Source organism: Peromyscus leucopus, chromosome 19 (assembly GCF_004664715.2).
Source record: "Peromyscus leucopus breed LL Stock chromosome 19, UCI_PerLeu_2.1, whole genome shotgun sequence".
NCBI lineage: Eukaryota > Metazoa > Chordata > Mammalia > Rodentia > Cricetidae > Peromyscus > Peromyscus leucopus.
The window spans coordinates 1,090,324-1,107,832 of record NC_051079.1 but is presented as its reverse complement, the minus strand read 5'-3'; the positions used below and the strand labels follow the sequence as shown (position 1 = coordinate 1,107,832).

The 17,509-nt window shown below is 46.0% G+C and overlaps 1 protein-coding gene and 1 non-coding gene across 2 annotated transcripts in view; one reads left to right on the top strand and one right to left on the bottom strand.

Annotated features, from left to right (window-relative positions):
• Positions 1 to 17,509, bottom strand: part of Greb1l (GREB1 like retinoic acid receptor coactivator) — a 248,203-nt gene that overhangs the window by 11,142 nt on the left and 219,552 nt on the right. The window contains exons 21-28 of the mRNA XM_028876702.2: positions 13,637 to 13,752; positions 12,624 to 12,868; positions 7,703 to 8,277; positions 7,418 to 7,520; positions 4,858 to 5,013; positions 4,445 to 4,584; positions 2,570 to 2,731; positions 2,216 to 2,420 (exon numbers count right to left, since the gene is read on the bottom strand). Coding sequence (XP_028732535.1) covers positions 2,216 to 2,420; positions 2,570 to 2,731; positions 4,445 to 4,584; positions 4,858 to 5,013; positions 7,418 to 7,520; positions 7,703 to 8,277; positions 12,624 to 12,868; positions 13,637 to 13,752 — 1,702 coding nt within the window. The remainder of the gene's footprint in view (positions 1 to 2,215; positions 2,421 to 2,569; positions 2,732 to 4,444; positions 4,585 to 4,857; positions 5,014 to 7,417; positions 7,521 to 7,702; positions 8,278 to 12,623; positions 12,869 to 13,636; positions 13,753 to 17,509) is intronic.
• On the top strand, positions 823 to 954 carry LOC114698187. The gene has a single exon (XR_003735314.1). It is a non-coding gene; the product is annotated as a small nucleolar RNA SNORA33 (small nucleolar RNA).

Below are 17,509 nucleotides of genomic sequence, written 5' to 3'. Positions count from 1 at the left end.
GAAAATACACAGAAAACTGTTAGAACTAATAAGAGAATTCAGGCCAGGTGGTGGTGGTGCACGCTTTTAATCCCAGCACTTGGGAGGCAGAGCCAGGCGGATCTCTGTGAGTTCGAGGCCAGCTGGGCTACAGAGTAAGTTCCAGGAAAGGCTCCAAAGCTATACAAGAGAAACCCTGTCTCAGAGAGAGAGAGAGAGAGAGAGAGAGAGAGAGAGAGAGAGAGAGAGAGAGAGAGAGAGAGAGAGAGAGAGAATATTCAGAATTTAAAAGGAACGGTCTCAGGAATTTAGTTCCATTATAGCATGAAATGGTAGACTACTTAGGAGGCAAAAGACAGTACAGTGAGAAACACAAGATATTGATGAAGAAAATAAAAAGATATGCCAATAAATAGAAAGATGACCAATGTTCATAGTTACAAACATGTTTTGTAGATAACCATACTTCAAAAGATCAGTGTTGGGGAATATTATTTTAAAGTGTGTTTGTTTATGTTGCATTTTGTTTAACTTGTGAAGCTGTGTTATTGTGCCTGTCTAAAACACCTGATGGTCTAATAAAGAGCTGAACAGCCAATAGCAAGGTAGGACCAGAAATAGCCAGGGCTGACAGGCAGAGAGAATATATAGGAGAAATTTGGAAAAAAGGAAGAAAGCCAGAGGAAGAGGAGGACCCAGGGACCAGTCACCAAGCTACATAAAAAGCCATGGAATAAGAAAGAAAGGTATACAGAAATAGAGAAAGGTAAAAACCCAGAGGCAAAAAGTAGATGGGTTATTTTAAAGTTAAGAAAGCTGGCAAGAAATAAAGAATGGGATCCTAAATTTGCTAATTAGTCTGCCTACCTGAATGTGTTTCTTCAGAACTTCTGAAAAAATCTGGTAACAGTGATGCCATATTGTGAAACTTAAGAACAACTAAAGTCTTTTTGGTCCATAAAAATGGCTACAATATTGTAATGTTGAAAAGCGTTTTTATAAACTTTCAATTAGAATTTAATTGTAACTAGTTCTAAGATTTGAATCTTGAGGCCAGGTGTCAGTGGCGCATGCCTTTAATCCCAGCACTTGGGAGGCAGAGCCAGGAGGATCTCTGTGAGTTCGAGGCCAGCCTGGTCTACAGAGCAATTTCAGGATAGCCAGGGCTACACAGAGAAACCCTGTCTTGAAAAAAAAGGGGGGGAAAGGCATCCTGTCACTTGTAGCAGCGTGGATAAGAGTGGAGGGCGTGTAAGCCAGGAACAGAAGGAGAAACCATCTGAGAAGCGCTCAGTGGAAGATGCTCAGTAAGTCTGTGCGGGGCAGCGAGGAAGGGGATGGAGCAAGTCCAGCAAAGAGCACCAAACAGGAAGAACCAATTCTACTTTTCCATAGCATCACTGATTAAAACAACACATGATACATTTCAAAACGACTGGGAGAATACAAAACTCCAAACACAAAAAATTGATTCCTATTTAAAGGAAGTGTGTACACTCTGATTTGATTATATGTTACATACGTTATCATATTATAGTCCATACAAGTATGCAAATATTTCTGAAGGTTTTAAACGTTGCAGGTTTTATACTTCTTCCTTTCAAAACTTAAAGCCACCTGGTAGAGGAGTGACATATAAAGACAGATAGAGAGCCAAGAAACAAACCCTCTCATATATGACAAGGGAGCCAATGCATTCAGTGGGGAAAATGTCTTTGGAACATCTGGATGGCCACATGAAAAACTGGAGTTGTACCCCTACCAAACAAGAATTAAATTAATTAAAATGCTTCAGTAACATAGATGCTTCCAATACCTTGACTGGACTAGAACTTGCCTTATTCCCCTAGCAGGAGACACAGTAGGGGACCCTCTAAGTCAGATACATCATCACCTCCCATCCATGTATTTCTCATGGATACATTCTGCCCTAGAACGTCCAGCCTGGGAACATTGGGAGTCTATACTAGGAAGATTCCCTGTCCCACGCAAGGTGTTCAATATTCCAGTGATTTAGTACTTACTAGTCCTCAGAAGTTAAAAATGCTGCAAAACTGAACAATAATGTTAGGATCTACAAAATTATAAAACAAGAGAGAAGGAAGAACTCAGAATCAAAAGACCTGTGGTCAGGAGGGCAGGGCAATTCCCAGAGGCAACCTCTGGAAGATGCAAACCAAGAGAATGAGTTGTGCTCATCTTCTCGGCCCTCCTCCCGCCCCGAAGGCACCCTTACCCACGCCTGCATTATTGAACATGCCAGGAAGCACCAGCATGATGTGGTTGGGCCAGTACTTTCGGTACAGTGGCATCTCATATTCTTTGACCACTAGGAGGTGAAGATGGCTGATGCCCTCCATAGCATGGAAAAGGTTCAGGAGTCCGTGCTCATGGCGGCCGCTGGAAGGAGTGAAAATGGGGCTCTTGACTGCATTTAGATTCTGCGAAAGGAAAACAAATGAGAGGAAAATGGAAAAGTAAAACTCTCAGATGTGAGCATCTTGGGGGACCCCACCTAGGGCAGATATGAGCATCTTGGGGAACCCTAACGAGGGCCCAGCAACCCTCACACCCAAAAGCTCTAGCCCACCTTGTCCGAAACCAGGGGCAGCCGCATGCTTTCCAGGTGTCTGCCCTGCTTGCTGAAGACAAAATGACTCTCTTTGGACTTGGGAATGATGAAATAAAGCTGGACTTCTTCTCCCAGCATAGAAGAAGAAAATGTGAATGCATGAAGGGTGGAGTCAGACATCTAGATTTGCAAAAAAAGGAGGAGAGGGATGGTCAATATATGATTCCCAAACTTCTAGGCCATTCTTCCTGTTCCAGTACCAGGCCGAGCAACTGACAAGGATAAGTGCCACCAGACATTCTGGCTGTGACTAGCAATGTGTAAAAGGCTTTATCATTTACTAACTACCACTGGTGCAGGGCAGTATGGAGCCCTGATGAAGCCTCTGCAGGGGTTAAGTCCCACTTAGCATTGTCTGTCTTTATTCTTTATCAGCTCAGGACCTTGACAGATGCTCAGTCTCAAAGACAAGATCCCTAGGGGCTGCCCTGATACACACATGTTCCCTAAAGGCCGCAGTTACAGAGGACTCTTCTGCTCCATGAGTCAGACTGAATACATTAAGGTTCAGCACTTAGAGAGTAGTGCTAGAGTTTAAAATGTGCCTGTGGGGCATCTTTTCTGGTTATAATGGAAAATGAAGCGTTTCCAACATTTAGTGCAGAACTCTGACATCAGGGAAAGACCATGTGACTTATAAAAGCCAATATAATCTAACCTGTCTATAAAGGTTGCTGGGACATTCACTTGCCCAGGAACCCATCTCCATGTATAATTATAAAATCGTTCTTTATGGGCTGTACAATGAAGCCAATAATTGATTTAATGGAAGGATAACAAATTTTCATCAGCACCTAAAATCCAAGTAGGTTTCCTAATACTTTTAACCTAAATATTACACTTCAGAAAAAAAGTTCTTCCTCTAAAAGTTCTTCCTTCTAGTTTGTTCTATATCACAGATGTGGAAATATATTACTTGTATTGTAATCTCACAGAAACTAGTCAAGAGGGATTTTTATGCAGAAAATTCCTAAACACCTATAATTTATAGGCCAAGGCACTTGTGTCTTCTCTGTCCTGTGAAGACTTGTGAACAGGGCCAGTGGGATGACTCAATAGGGAAAGGGCTTTGCCACTGATGCCAGGGCCCACAACGGTGGAGTGAGGGAACCAACTCCTGCACGCACGTACGTACGTACGTACGTGTACACACACACACACACACACACACACACACACACACACCTTAATTAAAAGAATTGTCAACAGACTAGTAGCCCTCCAAGAAAACAAATGGATGCTACAGGTAACCTGTAGCCCAGTTTTCAGTGTGTCCTTTCTAGCACCCATTGAATTTCAGGATGTGCTCTCAAGGGGAGGTGTGGTCCTAAGAAGCTGGTTTGGGGAATTTTCTCAGCACAGCCTAGGGTCCCAGGGTCCCAGGTGCTCAGTGCCAAGACATAAAACTCAAGAAGAGAAATGGGGAAATGACCTAGAGTTTCTCCCCCAAAGCAGGAGTGTTACTATCACACTGCTGTTTCCTCCTTCAAGACGTCAAAGGGCTGGAGGTGCTAGAAGGCTTATTTATCATCTGCAAGACCCTGAGAGGTATCCCTAATGCCCAAAATATGACAAAGTAAAACCAGGCACAGTAGGCATGCCTACAATTCCACTCAGCATGCAGGAGGATTGTGAATTTGAGGCCAACCTGGAGCAGTGAGTTCCTGTACTAAAAAGGAAGCCGGAGGAAGAGACAATGCTGAGCAGTGGTTTACACTCTGTTTCTCTAGAGCCTGAAGCCAGGAGTCTCTGGTTTCATCCTCCCTTTTCCCCTCGGTACCTACAAGGGCCATACTGGCCACAGGGTCCCAGGGAGGGCAAAGCGGGCTGCACCTGGGAGGTGGGCGTGAGGTCCATGTACTGGTGGCACTGTTCACAGTGGTGGAAGGTGTTGTAGGCCGCGTACTTGGTCAGCATGATAGACATGGTTTCTCGTTTCCCGGGCTCCTCAACTTTGTATTCCTTCATTACTTCTGTGTACAAGGCATGAGAAACTGTTATCTCCATGATACACATATAAAGCTTGGAAAGAAATGCTCATTTCCCATACAGACTTCTCAAAGGACTTTATAATTTGAGCCCTGATAAGCAAGTTTAAAAATCAAGACGTATGTGTGTGTGTTCGTATGTAAGAGTGAAAAGAGAATTATTGCACTCTTCTCAAAGGAGTGGACTGTCTCCCTCTCCCACCCAAGCCCTGATTTAGAGTCCCCTCACCTTCAGAGCTTGGCTCTGCATACACTGACCTTGTTTGACCCCAGCCAGCTTCTCAGTGTAAACCAGGCTCATCAGACTGTACTTGGGGTCGTGCACACTGAGGTCAAAAGGCATTTTGCTGAAGGTCTCGATGTCAGGCCAGGGCTCTCCTTCTGACTGGCTTTCTCCACTGTTTTCATTGTGATCTAGGGCAGGGCAGGGCACAGGACAGGTGGGCTCCCCTCCTCCCTCCCTCCCCCTCCCTCCTCCTTGCTTCCCGCCATTCTGAAGCACAAAGCCGGCTCTTTCCTTTTTTTGGTTTTTCAAGACAGGGTTTTTCTCTATAGCTTTGGAGTCTGTCCAGCTCTGTAGCCCAGGCTGGCCTCAAACTCACAGAGATCCACCTGCCTCTGCCTCCCGAGTGCTGGGATTAAAGGCGTGCGCCACCACTGCCCGGCTTGTTTTTATTTATTTATTTTATGAGCATTGATTGGTGTTTTGCCTGCATGTATGTCTGTGTGAGGGTGTTGGATACCCTGGAACTGGAGTTGTGAGCCACGTGGATGCTGGGAATTAAACCTGGGTCCTCTGGAAGAGCAGCCAGTACTCTTAACATCTGAGCTATCTTTCCAGCCCCCAAACAAGCTCTTATCCCAGAGTAGAAGGGACATAACCATTCCTTCAGACTTTTGCCAGGAAGGGGATCTCTCCTCACTAGCCCTGATTAGTTTTTACAGCCCAGTTCCCAAACTCCCATGCTGTAAAACCCAGTCTCCCAATGTTCCTTAAACACATACTTATTTGGATGATTAAAATTCTCAGCTTTAGCTGTGGGGTGATTTGGTTATTGCTCTTTCTCAGGTACTGGGGGTTGAACTTCCTGCATCACATGTTCCAGGCAGGTTCTCTACCTCTGGGCCATGGCCCCAGCACTTTCTATAGAAACCCGAGACAAGGATTGCTAATTCTGGTTGTCAGTTGACTGCATCTGAAATCAACTAAAACCCATGCAGCTGGACACAACTGTGAAGGATGTTCTTGACTGGATCATTTGAGGTCAGAAGACCCACCTTAAATCTGGGCCACACCTTCGGGTGGCAATGTACATCAAAGGACATGGAAGAAGGGATCTTTTGCTTTTGCCTGCTTGCTTTCACCCTTGCTAGCAAGTTCATCTGTCCTGCTCCTGAGGCATTACTTCTGACTTATTTGGGATTCCAATGTAGACCAAAGAGCAGCTGAGACATCCAGCCTGTGGATTGAACAGCTGCCAAGTTCTGGGTCTTTCTATCCAGAGACAGCATTGCTGGACCAGGCGGACCACAGCCTGGGAGTCACTCTAATAACATATTTTAATATATTATAGATTCATTAGAGAACCCTGACTAACACAAGTTCTCACTAAGCTGACCAGGTCCCAGGCAAGCCTTGATGGCATTCCCCCTTGCTTTAGCTGGGATTACAGCTTGGTGAGTATGCCTGAAGCTGTCTGAAATTTTAGGATGCAAAGAACAAAGTCCCAGCGTATGCGGTACATTAGAATTACCGGAGTGTTCTGTACTCCGGTACACATTCATCCCCTCCCAACCTCCCTCACAGATCCCCAGGAGCAGTGAAGTCAAAATCTTTACCCAGGTGCCAGCTGCAGCCTTTGAGCATTTCTAGAGCTTGAATCCTTTTCCCACACCTTAGTACTTTACCCCTCTAGGCACAAACTTAACCCCTCAAGTACTGGGCTCATATAGCTCTTAGAGACTTAGGGATTGGGCATTCAGGGTGTTAAGACAGCAGCAGGCACATGGTAGGTGTGCAATAGACACTGTTTATTATTAATAAATAAGTAAATTCAAAATGCAACTCAAGGCTAGCTCAGTAGGAAAAGTGCTTTGCAGCCAGGCTTAATGACCTGCCCAGGGTCCTCAGGACCCACTGTGGTGGAAAGAGAAAACTGACTCCCAAAAGTTGTCCTCTGACCTCAACCCATGTACCCCTCCCATACATACATGCACACAATAAAATGTAAGGCTTTTTTAAGTAGTATAAACCACTTTGAGGGAAAGCCCAAGATTACAAATATAGCTATTACTTTTTTGATATCAATAACATTTGATTTTTATGCTGTTATACTTTACATTTTGTCAGCAGTCTCAGGCACGTTCTTTTCAGGAAGGGGTCTTATGCCTCCCAGTGTACTTTTAACTCGACCCTCACCAGAGTGACAGGGAGAGGAGACAGCTAGCCACCCGCCCCACCATGGGAAGTGACAGGGAGCGCAGTGGCAGCCAGGGGGAGATTGCAGACTCGCTGTAGCTGCATGTTGGGTAAAATCAAAGGCTGTGATGCCAAGGAGCACCGTGCAGAGCTGGCAAGACCCACAGGTTTGCCTGTCTAGGCAATGGACCTACCTAGGTACCAAAGCTGATGGAACCATTGCTCCCAGCAGCTGGCTGCACACTGGAGAAAGGCTCCCAGAAGCTGAGAGCCACAGTTCACTTGGGATGATTAGCTGAGTATCCTGTCCTCAGTTTCACGACAGCTCTGCAATTTAGGTACTCTAGACACCCAGAGGGGGAAGCAACCTTGGCTCTTGGTTACAATATCAAGCCTCACCTGTGTTTATCTCGTCCTCATCATACACGTCTACCTCCAGCAGCCGGATGAGCATGCGGAAAAGGATCCTAAGGAACTGTAAGTAGGAGCCAGTCTTTCCCACCTGATGGAGATATTTGTAATTGAGGAAGGGTGGAGGAGGGGAAGAGGGAAAGAAAAAGAAGAGAGATTTATTTCACACTTTGGCTCCTCAGCTGAGGACTGGATGAGGTCTTCTGCCACCCGCGCCAACCCCGAAGATGTCCCCCTACAGCCAAGACATGGCCGGCCCTGTTCCATCCCTACCTGGGGGGGCCCAGTGAGCAGCAGCCGCCTTGGGTGCAAGGTCCGGGCCCCCGAGGCGGGGTCTGGCTGGTTGCTGTAGTCAGCGTGGTGCTGCTTGGCCGAGGTCCACCGGCGGTAGTAAAGGGACTGATCCTCGCTGCTCATGTCCTTGTGCAAGCCCGGCCGCAGAGAGCTCACCCAGGCCACATCAGCGTGGGGTAGCAGGGATGAGGAGGGTGGCAGCCTGCCGCTCTTCTGGGATCCCAGCAGGCTGTATGCAGCTTTGGATAAGATCACCACCGGGGGCAGGGCTGTGTGCAGACCCGGGCAGTCTCGGGAGGGCTGCCCTGACCACGCAAGAGCCTGGGCACTCGAGGATGAGGACGAGGAGGGCTTGGAGGTGGTGCTGCTGGCCATTGGAAGGCCCACGGAGTCACACTCCTGCCTCAGGCTCTCTGCAGCCGCAGCAGTGCTGACGGAGACCCCTTCATCCAGCCGCACGCTGGGGATGGGGCTCTGGAAGGTGGGGGTGAGAGGCTGCTGCTGGGGTCTGTCAGCTGTGCTGGAGGAGCTCACCCCATTCTCCATGATGGAACCTGGAAGAGGACAGAGGAACTCATCCTATTCCCGCCGCGCCCTGATGTCAAGGTCAGCAGGTAAAGGCTACTACTGAAGAAAAAAACCAAACCAAACCAAAACAAACAACCGAAAAAAGCTTTTGGTGCTGCAGACCGCGATGGAATATTCTCTCTGCCCCAGTCTCTACACCGCTCCCTCCTGCTCCGTTGCCCTGGCTTGCGGAGGTGGGGGGCGGGGTGGGGAGGGGAGGGGACGCTTGGCCCGTGGAGACACCGGAGACACCGGCTAGAAGTTGGTTCTATCTCCCTGGCTTCCTTCCCACGCTGTCCTCTGGGAAGCCAGGCAGGGTTCACAGGGTCACCTGCTGTTCCTTTTCCAGAGCCTTCCCGCATTTTTGGAAGTAGCCCCTCTATTCAAGTGTCCTCCCACCTCCTTTCAGAGGGCATTATAGGCCCCACATTCAAGTCCTTTTCAGTGCCACTTGCTGCCTTGTGGACTTTACACCTCTAGTGAGTTCTGCCGTCCCTAGTCATTTCCTAAACCAGGTTGGGATGTCGCCATGGGAGCGGGCAGAAAGTAGATCTGCTCCAGATAAGGGGTCGAGAGTACCCAGTGTCTCCTCTTGTCTGTTAATTTGTTTTTGTTTTTGTTTTTCGAGACAGGGTTTCTCTGTGTAGCTGTGGAGTCTATCCTGGAACTCACTCTGTAGACCAGGCTGGCCTTGAACTCACAGAGATCCGCCTGCCTCTGCCTCCCAAGAGCTGGGACTAAAAGTGTGTGTCACCGCTGCCCAGTTCTGTCGGTTAGCTTTAAGCAAGCTTTCCTCTGGTGGGTGGGCCTCTTAATACTCATGACTGAAGACACTCTCTGAGCTCAGATGGGTGCTGTTCAGCCGTACAGTTCTAATCCCAGCTACGGGAGACCTTCAGTTGTTAAAAGCAAACCTCTCTTGGGCTGGAGAGATTGCTCATCAGTTAAGGGTGTACACTGCTCTTGCAGGCCCCAGGTTTAACTCCCAGCAGCCACGTCAGGTGGCTCTCAGACGCCTGTAACTCCAGCTCCAGAGGATCCAATGCCTTCAGGCTCTGCAGTCATGTGCATACCCCATCCTGGACATACACATAGTTCAAGATAATAAAAATGCTTTTCTGGAGAAGAAAGCCTCTTTACTGCTCCTGTGACGGGGGCTGGCCGTGTTGTGGTCAGGCTGCCCTCCTCTTGAGTTACTCCACACTGTATAGAACAGAGCGCTCTACTCCACCGAGGGAGGAGGATGACCGCAGCCCCCACAGGGCAGACTGAGAACCTGCGCTGTCTGTCAGTTACACCCACTCAGTCTACCCACCCACTTATCCCTGTTGGTTTATGGGGATGAATTGAAGCTGCAGGGGAATGCGAGTATATTAAAAATCCCACAGCACTTACTGGACATGCTAGAGCAAGGAAAGAGTACGGTAACTCCCTCGCCTGGCCTCATAGAGTGACAGACACCTCATACTGAGATGGCATGGCCCCCGCCAGCCTGCCGTCTGGTACCTGGTGTGGACATCACTGTCCTTAGAGCCGGGGCCGAGCTCCCAGCTGTTGACAAGCCGCCTGGGCTGCCTGCTGTCTACCTGCTCCCTGTCTGGACTTCACCTGCCCTTTCCAGTTCCTGACTCACTTCCTGCTCTCAAATACCAGCCTGCATCTAGCAGTGACACTGTGCTTCACTTAGAACCCACAACAGCCCCCTCCTGGCTTTAGTCCGCTTTGGGTTTGAATCCAAACTTTTTCTCAGTTCACTTCGGAACCCTCTGAGCTCTGCTGCAGCCTCTTTAACCTGTGTTCACTGCGACTCATTTATATACATCTGTGCGCGCACGCACGCGCACACACACACACACACACGTTTACCACACACACACATGTACACCACACACACATACACACACGTACACCACACACACATACACACATGTACACACATACACACACACACACACATACACATACCACACACACACAAATACACACACACATACACCACACACACATACACACACATACACCACACACACATACACCACACACACATACACACACACGTACACCATACATACATACATACACACACATACATACACACATACATCACACACATACATACATACACACATCACACATACCACACACATACACACACACCACACACATGTACACACACATATACACACACATACAACACACACATACAACACACACACACACACACATTTACTGTGGCTGTGTGGTATGAAAGTTTAATATTAGTAATTAGGATTGGAATAAAGAACCTGCATTCACCTTGGCCAGGCAAACAAGGAAGGCAGATTATATGATAAATCAATGTCACGGCAGCCACTAAACCTGGGGAGTTCAATAAGTTCTGACATTGTAGAAAGACACAGATGTATCCATCGGTGTTTCTGACATGGAACACTCATGACGTCAGTCATGTGACAGAGCCTGCCTCCCACCTTCAGCCCTGTCATCCTGAGGGAGCCCAGGGGATGGGGTCTGAGTGTTCAGTGTGAGCAGGCATTGTCGCAGACTTTTGTGGGTTTATCAGAGAAATTTAAGTTAGGACATGGTTAGTGAGTGGGGCAGACAGTGGAGAAGTATGCCTGAAGAGCCCTTGGGGGCAGCTACCTTTGCTCTTCTTGTGGAAGATGGGGTTCAGTCCCAGCACCCACATGGAGGCTCACGATGAAATAAATAACTCCAGTTCCAGGGGACCCGATGTCCTCTTCTGACCTCCATGGGCACCAGATACACACGTGGTATACATGCAGGTAAAATACTCAAGCACATAAGAATTCTTTAAATCTCTTTTGTAAAAGAGCCTTGGGAAGGGGACAGTCTTTCCGCATCCCCTCATGTCCCTCCCTCCCTGACCTTATATCCCCGAGATCCTAGATATGACACTTCCCCTTCATTTTGTTCCCTTGTCCTGTCCTGTGGCCTTTTCTGAGCTGCTTTCAGGAAAATTAAGGAGCCTAGAGTGGTGGAGCTCAGGGGGGATGATGGGTAAACAAGCCGTCCTGCTGAGCAGAGTAGCTGGGCACAGCCTAGAGAAGGGTGGGTCTCGTGTCCCTCCAGGCCCTGGGTCACTACAGACGGCAGGGCCCACAGGCATGAGTCACCCAACAACTGCTGACAGACAGCGGGGAGACAGATGCTTCTCTGGGCACAAGTGTGTGCATGCTTGTGATGCATGACCCCACCTCCATGCTAATTCAGAGAAGGAGTGGGGCACATGGCTGCCTTTGGTGAGGTGCTGCACTGTGATCTCTTCCTTGTACTTTCATACATCTTTTGCATTAAGCTTTCTTTCATAATCAAAAAAAGTCTGGAAGTAGGGCTGCATTTGCTATATGTTTACTAAGTGAAAATTTATACCAAGCCCTGGAGTCAGCTAGTCACCCTGAAAAGCCTGCAAGTGTACAAACACTTGCCAGAAAGTACTGAAGGGGTTAAACTTTCCCACTTTTGCAACCGAATTTAGGTTTCAGTTCTCTGAGAAGTGCAAAGCAGGTTTCTCTCCCAACAAAGTGCCATTAATCAACACCACCCTTACATTCAGGGAGAGCATGCACAAGACCTGGGTCAGCCCACAGTAGCTCAAGGACAAATCCTGCAACCTCCACTTCTGAGTCATGTCCAGACTTACCCAAACCGGTTTAAGTATGTCCAAAAGTGGAACCTCATAAAAATGAACCTCAGCCAATTAAAAGTGTACTAGTGTAACTGCTGCTTGCTTGATCAATTATGTTTGAGATGCCCTAACTGCTCCTGAAATCCCCGAGCTGTGCTTTAAGGAGCCTGCACGCTCCTCTCAGGGTTGTGGCCAGTTTGTACAGGAGTTCACTCCTGCATAATGGCAAATAAACGCTCTTTGTTCTCGTATACTGTTTGAGTCTGGGGTCTCCCTTCAGCATTTTCTTGAATCCTTACTGTACTTAGGATAATTAGCCATCCATTCATCTATTCATACATCCTTCATCCAACCATCCATCTGCCCCTTCATTCATCTTCCCATCCATGCATCCACATAAACATTTGCACCAGACACTTACAGCTTCCATCTCTAGACTGAAAACAAGGTATTAATGCAAATCTAAGCTCTGGAGTAACTGGAAGGAGAATCAGGCTATGAGGCAAATTGGTTATGTTTTTTTGCCTCTCGCTAAGCTCATGGTTATACCCAGAGAAAGCTGTAGCTATTCAGCTTTCCTGCTTTGCAAGCACCCTTCCCAGCAGCTGAGGCCCGTGGAAGAGGTCCCTGCCATTGCTTGGAGACCTCGGGGGTCAGTGGCCAGCTCTACCTTTTGAAGGGTCTAACCTGAGGTTCCCGTGACAGCGCTGCTGTTGCTCTGTGGCCGCTCCAAGTCGATGAGCAGCTCCTCAGAGTCGTTCTCACTGGTGGGGGCCCTCTCGGCCTCCTTCCCACTGAGGTCCAGGGCAGCAGCAGGCCCCCGGATGACCTCTTTTGAGACGTAGCAGCATGCCAGGCCCACCTCCTGCTCCAAGGCTGTGCGAGTTAAGTAGCTGGAGTCAATTAATCGCAGGTCGCAGTACTTTAAAGACCTGTACAGAAGGAACTGTGTTAGTGGCCTGTCCCTCTAACACAGAACACTAACGCGTGCCTGAAGGTCCTGTGACCCATGGGACAGTCTGCTTTAATCTCAGCTCTGTCAGCTCCCAGCCAGCCATCTTTCTCCGTGCCGCACCCCTCCTGTGTCCCCAAAGAATAAAATAGAGAGGACGGAGGCTGGAGATGCAGCTCAGCAGGAAAAACCTTGCCTAGCATGTGTGAGGCCCAGCTTCCAGCTCCATCGTCTCTAAAAGCCAAAGTCAAAGGTTCAGTAGACAGGGCTGGCTCATCAGGGTGATGCAAAGAAAGAGGTGTGGCCCTCGGGGGCATTTGGGGTGTGGCCTGACACACAGGAAGCATTCAGCTGGTGCTTTTATTGCTATTGCTTTCCAGTCTATGGCCCCTAGATCCTCAGGGGAGTTTAGAACATTAGATTAACAAAGTGTTTTATCATCTATATATCTCTCTATATTTGAATATCTTTCTATCTGTCTGTCTGTCTGTCTGTCTGTCTTCCATCCATCCATCCATCCATCTCCTGCCTTTCCTCTCAGCCTCTCTGGCTGCCTTGCTCTGGGGCAAAAACACTTTTCAACTCTGTCTCAGTCCCATTCCAGAACTGGAAATCTGAAAGGGAGAAAGAATGAGGCTCTATTTCTTTTGTCTCTGCATGAAACAATTACCGCCAGACAACTGAAGCAACGTCATCAATAATTTGGCAGTTCAGCTGGGGAACTGTGATGCCTTGATTCACATCTTACCTGGGAAAAGTTTCTCCAAGGGGGTCCTTGCCAGTTAATATCACTATGCAGGGCAGACCTTCCAAATCTTGGTATGTCCGAGGGATCCAGTCTTCTTGATCATTTCCTCTCCAGGTCTGTAGAAGACATACAGAAGAAATCATTAATGCTCCTCATTCAAATCATATATTTTTAAAAACTGCTTCTGGATATGGGCTTCCAATACACCAAGCTTTCTAATCACCTCCACTAAGTGTGTAGACCATGTATATTGGAATGGTTGTTTTTGTTTTTTTTGCGAAAGGGTTTTGATCTTTGAGACAGGGTCTCATGTAGCCCAGGCTAGCCTCAAATCCCCTTTGTAGTCGAGGATGACTTTGAACTTTATCTTGCTGCCTCCATCTAAGTGCTGGCACTTCAGGCATATGCACCACATCTGCCTCTGCATTTGCCACCTTCAAGGCATGCACAAAGCACTTCTGCGAGAGTGTGGACTTCAGTTTCCATCTCAATATCATAAGAAGATATTGGTATACTTCTCTCATTAGCTCCACAGGTCAGAGGAACATACTGGAGTATCCTTCTGGTGATGTAAAACGCACAGGTCAAAGCCACACACTTGCTGGCTCTGGCATTGAACTATAGTTTTTCACATAATGGACAAACTCTGGGATTCAGATGATGATAAAGGATGGCTTTAGTTGTCAGGGACTTGAGAAAGGCTCTCAAAACTCTTACAAAACATTGTAATCAAGCAAATAATGAAGACAGCCCCAATTCTGGTGGTTAATTTTTCTCTTTCTCTCTTTATTGACTTTAAAAATAACTGTCCTGGGGGTACAGGTCTGTAAACCAAGCTACTCAAGAGGCTGGGGGAGAAGCTCCCAAGTTCAAGGCCACACTGTGGGCATCTTAATGAGACATGTATCAAAATAAAAGATAAAAGGACCAGGGAATGTGACTAAGTGGTAAGCAGAACTTGCTAGGTATGATACTTCAGGCTCAATTCCCCACCAAACCTGACCAAGCTAGATCAAAAGGAAAACCAACCGCCCATGTTTGAAGAGTGATGCAATGGTTCCTGATTTCACAAAGTACCTACAAAGCACCAGTTTGCCATATATTACTACAAATACACATCCATGCAGTATCTTTAACAACTCAGACATCAATCTTGAAAATATGACAGTATCAACAAAAGAGGAAAACCCACTTTTGAAAGATGTTCAAAAATAAAGGGATCTATAAGTTTGTTTTGCTTTTGCCTGCGATAGGGGCTTGTATGCCACAGGCTATCCTTAAATTTCATGTGTAATTGAAGATACACTTGGACATGCCATTCTCCGGCAAGATCTAGGATTACAGTTGTGCATCAGCACACCCATTTTTCTGTAGTGCTGGGGATCACACAGGACTTCATGTGTGCAGGCAAGCATTGCAGCAGCTGAGTTACACCCCCAGCACCCAGATTATTCTAGTTTATAACAGAAAGAAAATTGGCCAACTCAAGTAGATAGGTTTTAAAGATTATTATTTATTACACGTATAACATGTAAGTAGGGCTTTATGTTAGCTTTCCAGCAGGGGTTACTGGCACTTTTGATAATGCTTTAGCAAACAAAGACTAAGAAGTAAGCTGTTGTTCAGTGTGTAAGCCCCTCCCCTTTAATCCCAGTACTCAAGATGCAGAGACATGAGGATCTTTGAGTTCAAGGCCAGTCTGATCTACGTTGTAGAATATTATTTTAAGGCGTGTTACTTTTGTTTATTTTGCATTTGTTTAACTCTGTGAAGCTGTGCTACTGTGCCTGTCTAAAACACCTGATGGGTCTAATAAAGATCTGACCAGCCAATAGCAAGGCAGGAAAAAGGACAGATGGGGCTGGCAAGCAGAGAGAATAAATAGAAGGAGAAATCTAGGAAGAGAAGGGTCTAGGAGCCAGAAGAGGAGGAAGAGGACTCCAGGGGCTAGTCACCCAGCTACACAGCAAGCCACAGAGTAAGAGTAAGATTTATGGAAGTAAGAGAACAGGAGAAGCCCAGAGGCAAAAGGTAGAGAGGATAATTTAAATTAAGAAAATCTGGCTAGAAATAAGCCAAGCTAAGGCCATACATTTATAAGTAATAATAAGCCTGTATATGTACTTTGGGAGCTGGATGGTGGGTGCCCCCAAAAGAGTAAAAAACAAACAACAACATTTTGGCATTCCAGCATGGGCCAGAATTTCCATGTAGAGCTGAGAAAGCTAGAAAAAAAGAGTGTCAGGAGGATATGGCTCCTTTAAGAGTTTCAGCCAGACAGTTTCCGCTGGTCAGCGAGCTCTTGAGCAGTTAGTTCCGTAAATAGGACAAAAAACTTGCCACAGTGCAAGCATCAGCATTCTGGAACTCTAGGAAGGTTGAATGTAGTTCTTGGTCAGTCAAACCTCTGACCAGCAGCAAGTTTCACACTTGGTTTTCATGACCCGAGATGTGGGCAGAGCCAGCTGAGAGCCTTTTGTGGAGGATCCAGGTGTAGGTTAGCAGTTTAAAGATTTGCTCAGATGGTCAAAAAAGGTTGAAGACACACAATAAAAGAGGTCCTGATGGAAAAACCTCTAAACAGGTGTGTTTAACAATGTGTGTAGGCTAAGAAAAGAAAAAGGGTATAGTTATAGAAAGAAATGAATACTAAAAATAATAATAAAGTCATTAAAGAGAGAGTAAAAGTAATATATAAGAAAAAACTACATAAGATGGGAAATATACAGGGAGTCTGGATCTTATATGTTACTGTGTTAATTTTGAATTTTTTGGAATTGAAACAGGGACCATTGAAATAAATCAGCCTATATGCTTTATGAATGCCTTAACTTTTAAAAAGTCAAAAAGTATATTTGTCAAATGGAGTCACTAAGATGGATGGATGGTGGAGTGCTTTCTCTGAATTCGCTAAATGTAATGGACTGAATATTGTAAATTCTTACTTGATAACTGTTTTATTATATGTTGTTAACCATGTTAAAGTTAAAACCATTCTTTTTATTTAGACAAAAAGTGGGAAATATGATAGAATATTATTTTAAGGTGTATTACTTTTTTATGTTGCATTTGTTTAACTCTGTGAAGCTGTGTTACTGTGCCTGCCTAAAACACTTGATGGTCTAGTAAAGAGCTGGAGAGCCAATAGCAAAGTAGGAGAAAGGAAAGGATGGCAGGCAGAGAGAAGAGACAGGAAGAGAAATATGGGAGAAAAGAGAAATAAGTAGCCAGAGAAGGAGGAGGACTCCAGGGGCCAGCCACCTAACTACACAGCAAGCCACAGAGTAAGAGTAGGATTTATGGAAGTAAGAGAACAGGAGAAGCCCAGAGGCAGAAGGTAAACAGGATAATTTAAATTAAGAAAAGCTGGCTAGAAATAAGCTAAGCTAAGGCTGTGCATTTATAATTAAGAATAAGCCTCTGTGTGTGCTATATTTGGGAGCTGGGTGGCAGGCAGAGTAAAAATAACCAACAACAGGCCTACATAGTGAATTCCAGGTTAGTGAGAACCTGTCTCAAATAAATAAAATATTTTATTAAGTAATTATTATAATTATTTTTAATAATTCATATTTAATGCAAAATTATTGTTAATTATATTTGTTTCTTATAAAATAATTATTAATAATTTTTAAGTAACACACATTTTTTAAACATTTCCTTTACTAAGCTCAAAATACATGGAAATCTATTAGATAAGAGATAATATAATGGTTCAATTAATGTTTTATTGAGAGCTAGAAAATTCCTAATGAGAGCTGGCACTATAGTACACACCTGTAATCCCAGCTGAGTTCAAAGTCAGACTGGGATATATAGTGGGACCCTGTGGAAAGGATGGGAGGGAAGGGAGGAAGGAGAGGGAATAAGATG